This window comes from Syngnathoides biaculeatus, chromosome 23, assembly GCF_019802595.1.
Source record: "Syngnathoides biaculeatus isolate LvHL_M chromosome 23, ASM1980259v1, whole genome shotgun sequence".
Classification (NCBI taxonomy): Eukaryota; Metazoa; Chordata; class Actinopteri; order Syngnathiformes; family Syngnathidae; genus Syngnathoides; species Syngnathoides biaculeatus.
The window spans coordinates 20,770,423-20,789,352 of record NC_084662.1 but is presented as its reverse complement, the minus strand read 5'-3'; the positions used below and the strand labels follow the sequence as shown (position 1 = coordinate 20,789,352).

The window sequence follows — 18,930 nt, the reverse complement described above, 5'->3', positions numbered from 1 at the left end:
TTCCTCCCACATCCTAAAACATGCAACATTAATTGGACACTCTAAATTGCCCCTACGTTTGATTGTAAGCGCGGCTGTTTGTTTCGATGTGTCCTATGATTACCTTGCAACCAGATCAGGGTGTACCCCACCTCTTGTTTGTTGACAGCTGGGATAGGCTGCGCGACCCTCGTGAGGATAAGTGGCCTTGAAAATTGATGGATAGATGGATGATTAGGGTTATATATTTTTACTCCGTCTCCAGCACATGGTGCCGCCATTTTCTTGTCAGTTCTCCTTAATTCAGGCTCTCCCGTGCATAACGAGATCAAATTTCATGATGGCTTGGTTCAAAAAACATGAAACAATGTAAAAAATTGGACATGCCAAAACATGAAAATGTAACTTGACTTGATATGGCTCAGTAACACTATGACATGGAACGAAGCAGTTACGCTAGTTGACGCTCGTGAACACACATGCATATACACACAATGATCTGGCAACAAGTGGCATGGAAAACAAGGCTTCAATGCACAACAAAATCAGCGTGCAGAGGAAAGTGGCACACGGCCATGCCGCCGCAGCCGTTGTCAAAAACCTTGCTTAACTCTGTGCTTCTGCATATGCGTGCATGTGGCACACCGCAAATGCACCACACCATGCCCCTCACATATTTATTACATGGTGTAAAAATGTTGGGGTTGGCGTGCATTTTTATGGTTGGTCAGGAAATCGGAACCACAGGCTTTTTTTTTTTAACGTTTTATTAAGAATAAATTGGGGAGTTACCAAATTGAAAATTGGATCTTAATCGGGATATTAAATATACTGTAGATAGGATGAATATATTCTAGCATAATCCAAAAACAAGACTTTATCAGCCGACAGTAGTCCTTTTCAAAATAATCCTTACTGGCTGGACATTTGCCGATTAAATGCTGATATATTCATACTTTGTTGTGAAAAAGTAAATAAATGGAGTCCCGCAGAACAATGTCCTTCAGCCATTTGTTTACAAGTTGGATCTCTGACTCCATTCAATCCAATAAGCACCTTGACTGGAAATCTTACATCCATTTTCAGATTACCCAAATATGCAAAGGATGAGAACTCCCTGTCTAAAAAATGTACCTGTATTTGCAAAACAGGCTGGCCCATAATGATCAAGAACAAGACTCTTTAATGAAAAGCTAAGCAACCACTTCAAGGGCTGCAATCACCTTGAATCATTGGAGGAGGCCTTGCTTTACCTTATCTCCACTATTATTTACTCATGGAGGAAACGTCACAGTCGGTTGGCTCCACGGTAAATGTTTCCATCCGCTGGCAGTGGCAATTAGGAGTGCTTTGTCTCAGTGGGAGTCCTCTTTCAGGGCGCTGCACACTCTGGACTCCAGCTGGTCCGCTGTGGGCCGGGAATCTGGGTTTGAGGAGAGCATGTCGAAAAGCAGGCCACACGTCTCTGGGCCGGGAGGGGTTGCGACCGGGCGTGCTCTCTTCCACTTCATTGGAATACACAGCTGGAGATCAGCGTTCTCCCACAAAGCTTCACCAAGAGGCATCAACCAGCGACCCTTACACACGTAAGCACCTAAAGGGGAAAAACATAATCAAATCATCACAAACTGGAGCATCCGGTCCAAAAGTAACCTCTGTGATGCATTTTTGTGGTTTTTCTTACACAAAGTAGACATATCAAATAATATGCAATATGTGTCAAATAAATCAGATAGTCAGATTGAGAATTTACCTTTATGTACATGTTGGTAATAGTGGTAAGAAACAAAATACAAATAATTCGTTCTTGTGATCAGATCAGCGATTGATTATCCATTTTATTTTAATTCACTGATCAGCCCTAAAAATACTGATCCTGTAAAGGGCCCCCATTTTCACTTATACCCATGAAAATGCGCCTTGTTGACCTTTGACATTTTTTGGCGGGGGAAGAGGGTAGAAATGCACAATATATACAAGAAATTACAGTAATTCTATCATTTGCACACCTTGTAGCCATATGCGCACTTTGGGTGGTGTAATCCTCAAGTATTTGGCCTTGCGCATATTTTGCCAAAGACTTAAACACATTTCCTCTTCTCTTACCATATTGCCGGTCAAAAAGAGCTGCTCGACAGTGTGTGGAACATTGAACCGGAGCAGAATATACACAATGCCTGAGATTTCAGGTAGGAATTATTCTTCTCAATCTGAAATTCCCAAGAAGTATTTATAATGGCAAGTTTTCTCATTTGAGAACAATATGTTTAAATAAATAAATAAACGGTTGGGACGTACAACATACACGAAGCGTGTTCCGCCCACACGTTAATCTTAGGTAAACCTCTCCCTGACAGACTTTTTTTATATATATATGCGTTGTTCTCAAATGGAATCCGTATTTAAAAAAAGAAAATAAACCGTCGGTCACACAGAAATTTACCGAAGTTCAACGTGTGGTCGCAACGCGCTTCCGTGTATGGCGGCTGAAGCCTATCCCAGCGGTTTATTTTCTTTTTTTTGAATATGCATTTTACTCATTTGAGAACAATGCATATTTAAAAAAAAAAAAAAAAAACGTGGCCACAACACGCTTCGTGTACGGAGGAGCCGACTCACTGACCCCCCCCCCATGATAGTTAATGAATGTGACTTTTATGTAAAACCAGGGGTCATTCATTTAAATATTGGTATTTGTATTGAAAAAATTCGAGTGGCTTCATCACTATGAGGGATTTATTCTTGATTGAGAACAGATCCAGGTTAGGGTTAGACCAGTAAAGGACCTGGACATATTTACCTGTTGGTTTTCAATGGAATTCACATTTTAGGAAAACTCATCATTCCAGGAATTCTACCCTCCTGCAGACTTACAGTGAAGAAAATAAACATTTGAACACCCTGCTATATTGCAAGTTCTCCCACTTAGAAATGATGGAGGGGTCTGAAATTTTCATCGCATGTCCACTGTGTGAGAGATAATCTAAAAAGAAAATCACAATATATTATTTTTTTAACGATTTATTTGTGTGATACAGCTGCAAATAAGTATTTGAATACCTGAGAAAACCAATGGTAATATTTGGTACAGTCGCCTTTGTTTGCAATTACAGAGGTCAAACATTTCCTGTAGTGGTTCACCAGGTTTGCACACAGTGGAGGAGGGATTTTGGCCCACTCCACCACACAGATCTTCTCTAGATCAGACATGTTTCTGGGCTGTCGCTGAGAAACACGGAGGTTCAGCTCCCTCCAAAGTTTTTCTATTGGGTTTAGGTCTGGAGACTGGACAGGCCACGCCAGAACCTTGATATGCTTCTAACGAAGCCACTTCTTGGTTTTCATGGTTGTGTGCTTCGGCTCATTGTCATGTTGAAAGACCCAGCCACGACCCATCTTCAATGCTCTGATTGAGGGAAAGAGGTTGTTCCCCAAAATCTCACAATACATGGCCGCGGTCATTCTTTTCTTAATACAGTGCAGTCATCCTGTCCCATGTGCAGAAAAACACCCCCAGAGCATGATACTATCACCCCATGCTTCACACTAGGGATGGTGTTCTTGGGATGGAACTCATCATTAGTCTTCCTCCAAACACTGTTAGTGGAATTTTGACCAAAAAGTTCAATTTTGGTCTCATTTCAACCACAAAACCTTCTATCATGACTCCTCTGTATCATCCAAATGGTCATTGGCAAACTTAATACGGGCCGTGACATGTGCTGGTTTAAGCAGGGGAACCTTCCGTGCCATGCATGATTACAGACCATGACGTCTTTGTGTATTACCAACAGTCACCTTGAAAACGGTGGTCCCAGCTCTTTTCAGGTCATTGACCAAGCTCTGTCGTGGAGTCCTGGGGTGATTCCTTACCTTTCTAAGGATCATTGTGACCCCACGAGGTGATTTCTTGCATGGGGCTTCACTCCGATTGAGATTGACCGTCATGTTTAGCTTCTTTCATTTTCTAATGATTGCTCCAACAGTGGACCTTTTTTCACCAAGCTGCTTGGCAATTTCTCCGTAGCCCTTTCCGGCCGTGTGGAGTTGTACAATTTCGTCTCTGGTGTCTTTGGACTGCTCTTTGGTCTTGGCCAGGTTACAAGTTTGAGTCTCGCTGATTGTATGGGGTGGACAGGTGTCTTTATGCAGCTAACGACCACACACAGGTACATCTGATTCAGGATAATACATGGAGTTGAGGTGGACTTTTAAAGGTGGACAAACAGGTCTTTGAGGGTAAGAATTCTAGCTGATAGACAGGTGTTCAAATACTTATTTGCAGCTGTATCAGACAAATAAATCGTTGAAAAATCATAAATTAAGTTTTCTGGATTTTTCTTTTTCAGAATATCTCTCTCACAGTGGACATGCCACAATGAAAATTTCAAACCCCTCCATGATTTCTAAGTGGGAGAACTTGCCATGTAGCAGGGTGTTCCAATACTTATATTCTTCACTGTAAATGAGAAATGTAGCTAGGGTTATGTGGTGGGTGTGTCAGAAGTCATGGCTGGAGAATTGCACACCTTGAACGCACGCAAGCAAGATATAAAAATATCCATAGTACGAATCAATGGGAGAATATGAACCAATGTCAGCACAGCTATGGGAACACTTTGATAGCAGAAAAGGTAGAGCCAAGCAGCTCTTTCGGGGTTAAATAAAGCAACAATGTGCCATGTAATGTAATATTTTCTTCAATATGCAACCTTATAAATGTACTACGTATAAACGTAAACTTGAGCAGCTTAGTTTGCTTTTATTTTTATTTTGCCAACTGCACTGTTATCAAAATGTAAAAATTGACAGTAAAAATTAATTTCATTACTTTTATTTTTGTACTTGAGTGCATTAACGACACACCACTGTTTAAACGTCAGGCTCTTAGTGCTATGATATAAATTATACAGTGAGGAAAAATAGTATTTCAACACCCTGCGATTTTCCAATTTCTCTCACTTTGAAATCATGGAGGGGTCTGAATTTTTCATCTTAAGCGCATGTCCACTGTAAGAGAAGAAAAAAAGATCCAGAAATCACAATGTATGATTTTTTTTCTCCAATAATGTATTTGTAGGTTACTGTTACAAATAAGAACTTGAACACCTGCCAATCAGGAAAAAAATCTGGCCCTCAAATACCTGTTTGTCTGCTTCCAAAAAGTCATACTCCATTTCATTTATTATTCTAAATTACAAGTACCTGTTTGAGATTGTTATCTTCATAATGACACCTGTCCACCCCACACAATCGGTAAGATTCCAACTATTAACATGGCTAAAACCAAAGAGACACCAGAGACAAAATTGTAGACCTCCACAGGGCTGGAAAGGGCTACGGGCAATTGCCGGCCCTGCTGGGTGAAAAAATAACTGTTGGAGCAATTATTAGAAAAAGGAAGAAGCGAGACATGACTATCAATCTCACTCGAACTGGGGCTCCAAGCAAGCTCTCACCGTGTGGCGTATCAATGATCCTAAGAAAGGTGAGGAATCACCACAGAATTTCAAAGGAAAGTGTGGTCAATGACCTGAAGAGAGCTGCTACCACTTTGTCCAAGGTTACTGTGGGTAATACATTAAGACGTAATGGTTTAAAATCATGCATGGTATGAAAGGTTCCTCTGCTTAAAATTACCACACGTCCAGGCCCGTCTAAAGTTTACCCATCAGAGGAGTCATGCGAGAAAGTTATGTGGTCAAATGAGTCCAAAATAGAACTTTTTGGTCTTAATTCCACTCGTGTGTTTGGAGGGGGAAGAATGACAAATGCCATCCTAAAAACACTATCCCTACTGTGAAGCATGGGGGTGGAAGCATCATGTTTTGGGAGTGTTTTGCTTGCACAAGGGACAGGACAACGAAACTGCAGTAAAGAGAGTATAACCGGGGCCATATATTGAAACATTTTGGGGAACATCCTCCTTCCCTCAGGACTGAAGATGGATCGTGGCTGGGTCTTGCAACATGACAATGACCTAATGCACACAGCCAGGATAACCAAGGAGTGGATCCGTAAAAGCATATCATGGTTTTGGAGTGGATTAGCCTGACTGACCTGACATAAAACTAATGGAAAATCTTTAGAGGGACCCCAAGCAACAGCCAAGAAAACTGGCTGATCTAGAGAAGATCTGGGTTGAGGAATGGGCCAAAATCCCTGCTGCAGTGCGAGCAAACCTAGTGAAAAACTACAGGAAACATTTCACCTCAGTAATTGCAAACCAAGGTTACTGTACCAAATATTAACATTGATTTTCGGAGGTGTTCAAATACTTTTCCATCCATCCATCTTAGCCGCTTATCCTCACAATGGTCACGGGAGTGTTGGAGCCTTACCTAGCTGTCAACGGGCAAGAGGAGGGTGCACCCTGAATTGGTTGCCACCCAATCGCAGGGCACATGGAGACAAACAGCCGCACTCACAATCACACCTTGGGGCAATTTAGTGTCCAATTAATGTTGCATGTTTTTTTGGGATGTGGGAAGAAACCAGAATGCCCGGAGAAAACCCACACAGGCATGGGGAGAACATGCAAACTCCACACAGGCGCGGCCAGGATCGAACAACCGGACCTCAGAACTGAGGCCAACACTTTACAGCTGATCCACTGTTCCGCCACTTTTAATTTAATAAAAACACTTTTTCAATAAATTTGCAGCAGTAATATACAAATGAATGTAAAAAAAATAAGTGATTTGTGTTTTTTTTTTTAAGCGGCTCAGAAAATGATTGCATGGACAGTATGTCCATGTACAGTATGTATGTCTCACAGTGGACATGCGCCTAAAATGAAAATGTCAGACCCCACCATAATTTTCAAGTAGGAGAAATTGCAAATTCACAGTGTCTTCAAATACTTCTTTTTCTCACTGCATTTTGCTGGCAGCATGGAGGTAGATTGGTTAGCACATCTGCCTCGCAATTCTGCGGACCAGGATTCAAGTCCAGCCTCGCCTGAGTTGAGTTCATATGTTCCCCTCTCCGGGCACTCTGGTTTCCTCCCACATCCCAAAACACACGTGGTAGATTGGTTGAAGGTTCTAAATTGCCAATAGGTGTGAATGTGAATGGCTGTTTGTTTCTATGTGCCTGCGATTGGCTAAGGACCAGTTCTAGGTGCAACCCGCCACTTCCCTGAAGATAGTTGGGATAGGCTGAAGAACGCGCTCTTTGTAAGATAAGCAATACATAAAATGGATTAACTATATTTTGATAAACACTACAGTATATTGTGCTCTTTATTGTTTCGATATGAGGGGGATTTTATATCAAAACAAGCCCACCATTTAGACTCAATTCTAGAATGCTTCCCATTTCCATATTGGCTCGGTAGAATTTTAATGAGCCTCAAAGTGCCAAACACTCTGACTTTATAACAATATTCATGACTACATGCTCATTCTTTTGCCCAGTCAAACACAGTAAGTGTATGACTATTGAAAAAGGACAGAATCAAGTTGCAAAGCATTTTATCCATCTGCTCAATGCCTCTAGCTGCCTCTCCTATTATATGCCTGACAAAGGAGATTGTGATTTACAAAATTCCATTTTGCCTTTGTTCTTTTTTAGAAAGTTACTAAAATCTCTCTCACCCTCCAACTGTCACTATTTTCATCCAGACAAATGAGAGAATCACTGACCCTGGGACATTTGTAGGTACTAAACTGGATGATGGTTATAATCACCACACTGCCAGGATGGTTTGGCTGAAAAGATTTTCTGTTAAAAAAAAAAAAGAACCATTTGTGTTACAACCCTTTCATTACACTGGGCCTTATCCTGTTATATACATTTTAAAATGCCTTTTGATTGTTCAGCCACATGGCATTCTGAAAACATTAGTCATATTTCTTTGGGTGAACCTATTGCATCGAAAGGCTGTAAGTGCCCCCAAGGCTAATAAAAAAAATAAAAAAAAAACCCAGCTCATCTGCATTTTCTCTTAATGTCAAGTTTGAATTAATCTTCATTAATGTAAACCCATACAAAATAGCATGCACGTTCAAACTAATGAATATTATTATCGCAGTCAAATTATTATCGGGAATTCCCACAGCAACAGTGCTTTTGGGGGAATGCGAGGCTCCCACACCACCACACACTGTCATGTTGAATTAAGAGGGACAGTGCTGCATTAAACCATTTTCAAAATGTACTACCATCCCTCAGCTTGCTGCCATTTACATTAACGACGAATCGGCCATGCTTGACGAACACATGATGTATGGTATCTGACACTTTTAATATGTCCCAGTTAATGGAGTCACACTCGAGCCAGAGCACTGCATCGCCAACGTGTGACATCACTCAAACTCGCACACACCTTTTTGACCTCCCAGTCAGAGCTCTGATTGGTAAAGTAGGGTACGCACACACCAATTTCTTTTCTTGCAGTCAAAGTCAGCAAATGCTTCATTCTCAGATGTCTCCGAAATATTATGTTGACCAATTATCCTACTGTGTGAAGTTCATGAAGTCAATTTTCTCTGCATTTCTTGTAAAATTGTCTGGACTGACAATTCAATACCTTTAACGTTCAGTATTTGAAATCGCCAATCCTGATGTGTGTGGTCTACACAGTGTTAAGGGTGACCTGAAACTGATGCTGTTGCCAAACACCAAGTAGAAACAGGTGTTAAGGGTGTTGAATATGATGTGTCTCCCAAGTCTTTTAACTGTAGTGGTAGTTACCAGATAAGCTAACCACCTTCAATTTTTTCCATTGTATTTTCCAGCAGACTGTGGAGGCAAGTTGCATCTGAAAGGTCAGTCTTTGGTATAAGACATCTGTTTGGGGGTAGAAATCTCACAGTTGTCGTTATCTGTATGGTGTGCCATTATCCCCAGCACACAACATAAAAAGACGAATCAACACTTGCCAAAATCTCTCTTTATCTTTTGGGTCTCTCACATTGTAAATATTGGTATGCGCAAGAATGTGACAGGAAACGAATATTATAAATGTATAATGTATACTTGGACTTGTTTTTTTTTTTTTTTTTTTTAAACAGCAAATTCTCTGTATTGTTGACTTACCAAGTTGTTCCTGTGTGGTACCTTCCTCAATGAAGGTGATTCTCTCCAGGATGGCCCAAAACATCACACCAAGCGAGAAGATGTCTGCCTGAGCTGTGTAGGTCAGTCCACCCCAAACCTCTGGAGCCATGTAAAAGTCTGAGCCACATGTAGAAGAGAAGTGCTTTCTGGTCAGGTTTCCATCCCCTAGGCTCTCACTCATCTTGCTCAGACCAAAGTCAGCAACCTAGAGGTTGGACATCAACACAGGACTGTAACGGGAATTATGCAAGGTATTTCTGTGCCTAGAAATTTTGTCTGTACAACTATAGAACATAATAATTGATGAAGGGGAACCTTGGCGGAGTCTAACCCTCATCAAAAACGTGTCTAACTTACTGCCAGCAATGTGGACTAAACTCTGACATTGGTTGTACATGGACAGAACAGCCCGTATCAGGAACTTTGGGGCCACCGCCATGCTCACATTGCACCCACCACAGGACAATCTGAGGGACGCGGTCAAGCGTCTTCTCCAAGTCCACAAGACATGGAGACTGGTTGAGCGAACTCTCCTGCACCCATGAAAACCACACTACTCCTCCTGAAGCTAAGATTTGACTTCCTGGCGGTCCCTCCTCTCCAGCATCAATGAATAGACCTTACCAAAGAGGCTGAGGTGTGTGAGCTCCCTATAGTTGGAACACACCCTCTGTAAAAAGTTGGTCCTATAAAGGGGGACCACAACCCCAGTCTGCCAGTCCAGAGGCACTGTCTCCGACGTCCACACAATGTTGCAGAGGAGTGTCAACCAGGACACCGCTATAAAATCCATAAACTTTAGGAACTACAGATGAATCTCATCCAACCCTGGGGGCTTGAACCGGGGACCTTATAACCACTTCGGTGACCTAAACCACAGAGATAGGATGACCCCACCACAGAGACTGCTTTGTCATGGGAAGTACCGTAATTTCTTGAAAATAAATACATTTTTCTAAAAATGTTTTCAAAAAGTTAATAGTTAATATTTGGGTATGGATTAAAAATAAAAAAATACAGCTACATAGTGGTAAAAATTGTATACATATACATTGAGACGATATTCGATGTCTTATGTTACACATTTCTATATACTATGATAATGTGCACCTCCAACCTGAACTCTATGACATCCTCAGGGACTTGTTGCTACTGCACCAAAGATCAGAAATGACTGCCCATGAGTTTGTTTTAATTTAAAAACAAAAATTGTCGACGACAACGACTAGTTGTGCAGCTGCTTTTAAATGAAATGTCATCACGCGTGTCGATGATGCAGCCAACCCGGAAGTTGCACCGCAGTCCGAAACAACGACAGCTCTCCTCAATGGCTTCAGGTGGGTATGAAAACAGTGCCCAGGTTTTTGTTTGAGGGACCACCAAAGACGTATACCGCTTGACCAGCTGGTACTGATCAGATGCCATTCCTAGAAGTGGTTGTACAACTAGATACTAAACAAAAAAAAAAAAAAAAAAAAAAAAAAGGTACTGTGTTTATTTGGCAACTGGATATTTGTGTTTTATTTTGTATTAATCTTTTGTAATTTCATTGTGTGGGCTAGGTAAAATATTGATTTTATAAATTAATGCCGAAAAGATTTCATTAATTTCAAGTAATTTTAAGGAAAATAGTGGGATATTTAATTTTGGTATATCACACAGCTCTAAGACCAAGCATGAACTACTTTTTTTTTTACAACTGTATTTTGCTGGAGTCTGTGTCATTTATCCAATTTAAGAATTGCAGGACCTACCTTAAAAATAGGACCACTCGGTGTAACACTGACAAGCACATTGTCAGGCTTTAGGTCTCGATGGATTATACCGAGATTATGCAGGAAGGCTACGGCACTGCTGAGCTGCTGCACCACACTATGGTTCGCATGGGTGTCCAGTGGCCTGGAAAGCAGGTACTGATTTAAGTCACCTCCGTCACAGTACTCCATTACGAGCCACAAGGCTGAGCAGCACATTGATCCAGACTGCTCGCCCACTCCCTGGAACAGCCTTTTTCTGTCTCTTTTTGGAAGTCTTTGTGGAGTTAGAGAGCAGGTGGAGTTTGATGAAGGAGAATTGGTCCTGTCTTCAAGTCTGGACACAGAGTTAGTCCTCCTTCGAAGGTTTGACTGGGAACCTCTAACTTGACGAACTCTTCCTTTCAGCACACTTTCAATTAGATGTAAAGGCACCTTCCTGTTTCTTAAGGGTTTCAAATTCCTCGCTCCTGTCTGCAAGAGGCAGCTATGGAGTGCAATAATGTTGACATGGTTCTTGGCTGTGGCTCTCATGGCCCACAGTTCTTGCAAATAGAGTTCAATGCATTCCGGGTCTCTGCAGGGCAGACGCTTAATAGCCACCTTTTGTCCTGTTTTGGCTATATGACCCTCAAAGACCACACCATAGCTGCCTCGTCCTAACTCTTTTTCTAAAGTGTAGAGCTTCTTCATGTTTCACGGGCCTGTTGTACAAGGATGACACAAGTAAAATACTACATACACATTTTAATTGTACATATTTACACATACATTTAAACATGCATAATATATAAATTACACAATAAATTCAGAGGGGATGCTGACAAATCCAATAACTGACACTGGTTGATACATTACACTGCAGGGGTACCAAATTCATTTTGTGGTTATGGTTTTTGTCAGATAGCTGTTTTGACTGTGAAATTATTTAAATGTTCAATCACCTTATTATATTACATACACACAAATCGATGAATAGCTACTTTGAAATCATAAGTTAATTTAAAGCCCCAGTGATATGCCTGTAAACATTCTAAAATAGGTGTTGTAATGAAAAATACATATAACATTATTCACTTCAATGTCGATACGAAAAACTAGATATGAGCGGAGAGTGTTTCATCCATGCGCAAAGTTGCGGAAATCTAACTTGACATCGAAGTGGTAGCCCTATTGCCTGCTACATCATCAGCAGATGTCACACTGCGACATTTGCCATTGAAAACACATAGTGGCACCTGCTATGGGAGAGGAACAACAGAGATTTTCAGATTTTTCCGATACCCTTTCTGACACGGAAGCTCTTTTCGAAGAAAACATCTCACAATCGAGTGAAGTGACCGGGGCAATATTACCCTATTGTTTGAGCCATATTTAGATGATATGTGGATCCCTTTTAACTAAGAACAGACTCTCCGACAGTATGACAGTATGTAGCGTACTCAGCCGCGAGCGATGACAACACCGCAGCCCGGACGTGACTAGCCGAACAACGCCGACGGTGCACTCAGCCGTAAGCAACGACAACGGTGTAAAACAGCTCAGTTCGGCGCTGATGAGCCACCCCGGCCAAGCCGTGATCCGCTCGTCGCGGCCGGCCGATGAACATCACCGACGGATGAACAACAACACCGCGAGTGAGAAGAACGGCGTAAAGCGGCCCGGCTCGGTGCCGCGATGAGCAACTCCAGCTTGGTGCTGCAATGAGCCACCCCGACCAAAGCCGTGAATGGCGGACGCAACGCCGACGCAGTGACGTGAGTGCGCTGCTGCTGTTGACGTTACTTCGTGCTTCTTCTCCAAAACAAATCCCTCGAGAGGATTGTGGTGGCGGAAGTTACAAAAAGTCATATATGTAAAAATTATGTTTTGTGGTGAAAAAACAGATGGTTCCATTCCTGCTGCTTATTTATGTATTTTTTATTAAGAACATTCTAAAAAATAATGCATTTCATGTCAGTGGGGCTTTAAAGAGTATAATGACTATTTCGAAAAGGGGTTTGGTGACAAAAAATGCTCACTACATTGACAAAAGAAAGACAATTTTCCATTTTAGTAAGCATTTTAATGAGAAACAAAGTGCATATGATTTGTTTCAGCAAACCATAGGAACGGTGTTGGATTTGGCCCACGGGCCAAGAGATCAACATCATGCGTTACAGCACATTATTTCGAGGATGATATTCTGCATCAAATCTGTAAAATCTGTGTAACACCATTTTGTACACAAATTAGTGTAGTCCATCACTATTCACTACCCCCCACAAACGCAGCAGTAGTAATCATATGGTAAAAATTTGACTGGACAACAATTGAAGTTTGATAGCGTTGTTGTAACAGCTAAAGTCTCAGAATTCATACAAGTATGGTTATTCCGTAGGTAAACGAGGGTTTCCAAAATTAAAAACAAAACTAAAAAACTATGGCGTTTAACAACATACATGACGTTTGACTCAATGTCTTTAAATCTACAGCAGACATGAAATGAAGATGTAGAGACGGCGGAACTATGTCAATGGTAATAATTCAAACTTACCGTTAAATTTTATGACGTAACCACCGATGAGTTAACTTGAAAAAGTTCCTCCTGGCATTATGTCAGCGATATTGTTTGATTTCCGTGAAAAAAAACCCAACAAACATAAACACGCAACTTCCGGATTCGACCCTGGCGCTCAGAGACTACGCTAATGGTGATTGGCCGGATAAATTCAGCACTGTGTTTTGATTGGTCAATTCAAAGCAGGTTGAACTCGTTTCTGAATTGTTCTCAGCGAATCACAATGGGTTCTGCTGGAGGTCGTGTGGGACTTGCTCGTCGGGCGCTATCAAAACAACGAAAGCTCAAACTACGCAGAAACGAGTGCGAGAGGTTGTACGCAATTAAAATGCTCGCCCACTTTTGCAAAAGCAGCTCTCACTTACTGATTTCAACATTGGCTTTCATTCTCCTTGCTCTCGATTCTTCAGTGAGCTACACTTGCTTCCTACTGAGCTACGGTTCCAACTGAGCTTCGCTTGCTTCCAGTTTTACAGTGATTACGTCACAAACTAAAACTAGACGTAACGATCACTCATCTCCACCTACCTGGGCGCGCGTACGCGTGGTTTTTAGCCAAGCCTTTGCGCTCCGTAGAGCCATGTCATCTGGAGAAAATGTGAGCCTTTTAGTCCATCCATTCAACTTCTTAGCTGCTTATCCTCAAAATAGTCGCCCGGAGTGCTGAAGCCCATCCCAGCTGTCACCTAGCAGGAGGTGGGGTATACCCTGAACTGGTTGGGCTTTGAGTCCATCAACTATCAAATATTGATGCTCTTGTACAATGGATGTGGGACAAGGTCCCCTTCATTTGTGCTCTAAGCCAGACACACCGTAGAACCCAGGGCCCAGGTAAATAGTGATTGGTGATCATCTAGTCAGTCTTAATATGTGACGTAATCCATGGTAAATCTGGATGCATGCGAAATTTAAATTGAAAGCGTCGCTCAGTATAAGGCAAGCATGTGATTTCATATTGCAGTGGACCTGCAGTGTATTATACTTTCCTTTTAGAAAATAATGTTACAGTCTAGAAAATCAAATTATTGTTGGCTGACGACCAGTTTAGGGGTACCCCACCTCTAGCATCAAGATAACTGGCATAGGCTCCAGAACGTCTGTAACCTTAGTAAAGGCAAGGGGTACAGAAGACGGATGGAAATTTTCTACATCCATCTGGAAAGCTTGACAACCTTAACTAACTCATTGCATCATACAGACTAAAATATGAATTTTTTCTAATTAAGGTGTGTGTGTTTGTACCCAAAGGTGGCTAACCCACGGATCTTGAGCCACACGCGGCTCTTTGCCTCTTTTCGCGTGACTCGTGAAGGCACTGAAGTATATTGAAGTTGTGTTTATGCTTAAATTAATTTCGGTGGTTGGCAGCACGCTTTGCTTGAGCTCATTACGGTATTTGTGTATGCACTGCTTGTGTTTATTACGGTTGTTATTGGTATTGTGACAACAAGATCAGTGTGTGCGTCGATGTGCGAGTGAGCCGTGACTGCGCAGGTGTGTCCAGCGGGAGGGTGACAAGGAAAAAAGTGCAATGGCGACCGGAGAAAAGTGTCTTTATTGTTCCTGCCACCCAGTTAAACTCGAGGAGGAGAACCTCAGCCCCTGGAGAAAACGTCTCCCCTGAGTCTCCCGACCACGGTCAGTAGGAAAGGTTAGCACGGTATTTTCACAAACTTTTTTTCGCATTGAATGAAAATAGCTCAAAGTTTACTAGTCGGATGGTGATCTTTGGAAAAAATAATTTGTCAATTTCGCTCACAAAATGTCGCATATTTCACAGCTTCAAATCTTCACTTGCCTTTGCACAATTGTCATTGCACTATTACAGGAAACGCAAATGGGTAAAGGGACTCTGTTCCTAGAAATAGAAATTTCTCTTGTTCTTTGTTGTTGCTTTGTTGTTCTTGTTCTGTATGTTGCACCAGGGCAGCACCGACTGCTAGAGAAAAATTCCTTGTGTGTTTTTACACACTTGAGTAAAGCTGATTCTGAGTCACTTCATCGCATTCCTGGCCAACATTGACTTGGAATTTCCAAAAAGGACTAATCTTCGCAGTCACAAGTTAGTCACTTTGCAAAATCAAACAAAAAAGCAGATGCAGTTTTAAAAAAATAATGAAGCATCAAGAGACTAATGCTAGGGTCATATCTAGTGGCCTGGAACAGTTCAAGGGCCAAAAAGCCATACAACGAATGGTGGTAGTTGTTTTTTTTTTGTTTTTTTTTTTTAAATGCCTTGATGATGTCGCTGAAATGTTGTGTCCTGAAAACCAAAATCTTAACCAAATGGCATCAGACCTTCAACTGTCCTACCACACTGGTGAACAGAGAAGATTGGACATTAGCATGGCTACTGATTCACAGTTGCACTCAAATATCCAATCGTGTGAGTATTTTAGTGTTGCAATAGATGAGAGTTGCGACATACAAGACAAGACTTGGATGAACTGGTACTTTGTGAGAGAGAGAGCATATAATTTTATTTTATTTTTAATTAGTGGTCTGTGGTACACTTGAGTCGATTTTTCTTTTCATGTTGGTGTGTGACATTTAAACAAATGCGTCTGAGCAAAGGTTTGTGTGTGAGGAGGGAATTATGTGCATGTGTATGATGTGGCTCTTTGCCGTAACACAGTAAAAAATGAGGGTATTCATCGCTGACTGGTTGGCCACCTCAATAGATAGATACAAATGACCCGCAACATAATCTGTCATTTTTTTCACCATAATACAAGAGTTAACGATATGACAAAAATGCACAGTGCAATTACTTCAGTTACAGGCACAATCCGGGTACTGCATTATTTTCTAAGGTTGTCAGTGAAAGAAGAGTAAAACTGATAAGACATTGTGCGTGTGTGTGTGTATGTATTTGTGATCCATCGCCTCTATCAGTGATGCTAATCTTGAATACTCTTCATTACTTGGCAGGATGAAGTCAGTCACACTTGACTTGTTTTTATCTTGAAGCAAATTCCCTTTGTTCTATTATCATATGTCACCCACTGACAGACGCAGCCACGGGCTCCAACATACAGACGGTGTATTCCAGCTGGGGGAATTTATTAGGAAGATATTTTGTGGAGGAAACAAACCAAGAAGGCGGAATTGAATTTCCGGTGAAAAAAGAAAAAAAAATTCAATACGACATTACAGCCTTTTTGAAAAGATGTCAATGAATTCAATAGAAATTTAAACTGTAATCACCCTTGTTTTCTGACTCACTGTGTGTCCGTGAGAGCTTTGTTGGCTAATTAAAAAGTCCAGCAATAGGAAGGGCAACAGTAATTATTTCCTTGATTGAGGTCAACACCCTCCTGTTTAATCCTGAAATGGTCTTTCCTGAGCGCCTCCCCCTCCTCCAAACACAGAGTGAACATCAATAAACACCCTCATGCTATACTGTCATACATTTCACAACAGTCACCACTACATTAAAATGAAAATTATCCTCCTTGGGACCCATGGTTTCATTGCCAACGGGATCCTTATTTCTTTCTATTACATTCCAATATGTTTATAGTGTATGACTGCTGGTATCCATTCCCAGTTTGAATATTTCCTATTGCAAGCAATGAAGTGTTCCTCCTGGTTTAGATGCCCCTTGGCCACTATGAGCTTGCAATGAAATGAAACGATCTTCGATGCAAACATACTGAGTACTTCTGTGTGCTTCACTTCACCTACACTCCTTTCAATTTTTTTGGGGTTGTTGATGCAGTGCATTTTCACAAGAGGTGTGTGTTTCTTCGTTAATGAAAATTCCATTGTCTTGACAGGCAAAAGCCCCTGCAGAAATGCTTCCTGGTCACACACCAATAGGTCTAATTGTGGAACTGGGCAGTTAATCACCCCAAATGGACAAGATTGAGAGCACACAAGGACCTCAACACAATGTCTATAGGTGAGTATTAAATGTAATAGTATAAAATTCACTTTTTCAACAGTCTTACTGTTTTTTGTTCATTCTATAAATATTGTTCACATCTCCAATGCTCTGTTTCTTTTTCAGACTTTAGTGTAGCACAGTGCACACACCAGAACCCAATTTGAGATGAGTCTTTGAGTGGCATAAATTCTAAGTTCCCAAAGAACCCACAAATTAAAGTTAATTAATTAATTAAAATGTAAAAAAAATTATTTGATTCTAAAAGAGCATCTGCCTCACAGTTCTAAAGACCGGGGTTCAAATCTTGGCCCCACGTGGGTGGAGTTTGCATGTTCTCCTCGTGTCTACGTGGGTTTTCTCTGGGCTCTTTGGTTCTCTCCCACATCTCAAAAACGTGTATTAATTTGAGACTCTAAATTGCTTTTAGTTGTGATTGTGAGTGAGAATGGCTGTTGTTTCTATGTGCCCTGGTATTGGCTGGCAACCAATTCAGGTTGTACCACACTTCCTGCCCAAAGATAACAGGGATAGGCTCCAGCACTCGCGCGACCCTTGTGAGAATAAACGGCTCAGATAATGGATGGATGGGTGGATTCTAAAAGTACAAACCTTGATTCCAAAGAATTCAGGACATTGTGTAAAACGTAGGCAGGTGTACCCCGTCTCTCGCCCAAAGATAGGTGGCATAAGTAGGCTTCAGAACTTGTGCAACACTAGTGAGGATAAGTGGTATGGGAAATGCATGGACGGATGGATTCACACAAGGAAGACACGATGTTTAATGCACAAAGCCAAAGAAGAAGTAAGTCATCCAAAGTTTATCTTCACTGAACTGAAGTCCTGTGAGCGACACAATTTTATGGAACGCACTGAATATTAAATCTGAAGTTATAAGTAACTTTGGTTGTGTATTTTATTTAAAACCCCCATTTAGATCATCATTTGAATCCCTTGGATGATGTAAAATATCTTGTTTTTTTGCACAGATTCCTGCTAAATTTATGTCACAAAATGTGTTTAAGAATTAAATGCGCAAACCCCTAATAATAACCTGTGAATACATCATCGTATCATTGACTGTGGTTCTTTCTAGAGCTTTAATGTTGTGACACGCCAGACTGCAAAGCAATTACGCATTCCTGTATAAGGCTATTTGTGTTCCTAATCCGTGTAGATAATTACCGTATCACAACAGCTCTGGATTTGTTGGCAACATGTTTGGAACAGTTTGGGATGCATGCCCAATAAATATTTTTCAAAATCATTATGAAGAAAAAAGATTGTATTAGTGGTTATTGTGTAACGGCAATGAATAACAAGAACCTCAAGAGCAGCAACAAAACTAATTTGTGATGAAACCTCTTCCAGATTTATATGTAGGAAAAAAAACAACATTTTACACAATCTTATTGGCATCGTGTTTGTCACAATGCCATGTGGCTAGACTGAGAAGGTCTTAGTGTGGCACAGTGCCTCGTTCAGCTTCACTCTTACTGTTGTCAAGCTAATCATGGTCTTGGCCACCAGAGGAGGCGTTGAGTGGCTAACCCGTGGACATTGGCGATATCAATGACAGGCAGACCTACAAATGGCCACTTGCTCTTCTATGCTTCTTATCTGAGCTGCAGTAAGGGCTCTTGTCTATATAAGCTATTCAACCATCACTATCAACCTCCAACAGGTAC

General features: G+C 41.2%; 2 protein-coding genes across 13 annotated transcripts in view; one reads left to right on the top strand and one right to left on the bottom strand.

The window, feature by feature from the left end:
• Positions 1 to 739: 739 nt before the first annotated feature.
• si:ch211-63o20.7 (Serine/threonine-protein kinase pdik1l-B-like) lies at positions 740 to 14,022 on the bottom strand. Of its 3 annotated transcripts, none has more exons than XM_061812734.1 (4): positions 13,885 to 14,022; positions 10,797 to 11,500; positions 9,022 to 9,247; positions 740 to 1,573 (listed from the first exon to the last, which is right to left on the bottom strand). In XM_061812734.1, the coding sequence occupies exons 2-4, from the start codon at positions 11,487 to 11,489 to the stop codon at positions 1,335 to 1,337; spliced, it is 1,158 nt and encodes a 385-aa protein (XP_061668718.1). In that variant the 5' UTR covers positions 11,490 to 11,500; positions 13,885 to 14,022; the 3' UTR covers positions 740 to 1,334. The 3 variants fall into 3 exon arrangements, with proteins under 3 accessions (XP_061668718.1, XP_061668720.1, XP_061668717.1); XM_061812736.1 differs by lacking the exon at positions 13,885 to 14,022 and adding an exon at positions 13,722 to 13,818; XM_061812733.1 differs by lacking the exon at positions 13,885 to 14,022 and adding an exon at positions 13,333 to 13,469 and having other exon boundaries at positions 741 to 1,573.
• pnocb (prepronociceptin b) overlaps positions 13,589 to 18,930 on the top strand; it is a 53,237-nt gene continuing 47,895 nt past the window's right edge. Inside the window, exons 1-3 of one of the 10 annotated variants that reach the window (XM_061812739.1) lie at positions 13,589 to 13,668; positions 14,808 to 14,994; positions 17,136 to 17,260. In XM_061812739.1, the coding sequence (XP_061668723.1) occupies positions 17,251 to 17,260 (10 nt within the window). In that variant the 5' untranslated portion in view covers positions 13,589 to 13,668; positions 14,808 to 14,994; positions 17,136 to 17,250. Of the gene's footprint in view, positions 13,669 to 13,821; positions 13,955 to 14,078; positions 14,188 to 14,807; positions 15,008 to 17,135; positions 17,261 to 18,930 lie in introns of those variants that run through there. The other 9 variants (XM_061812741.1, XM_061812747.1, XM_061812742.1 and 6 more) reach the window with 9 other exon arrangements.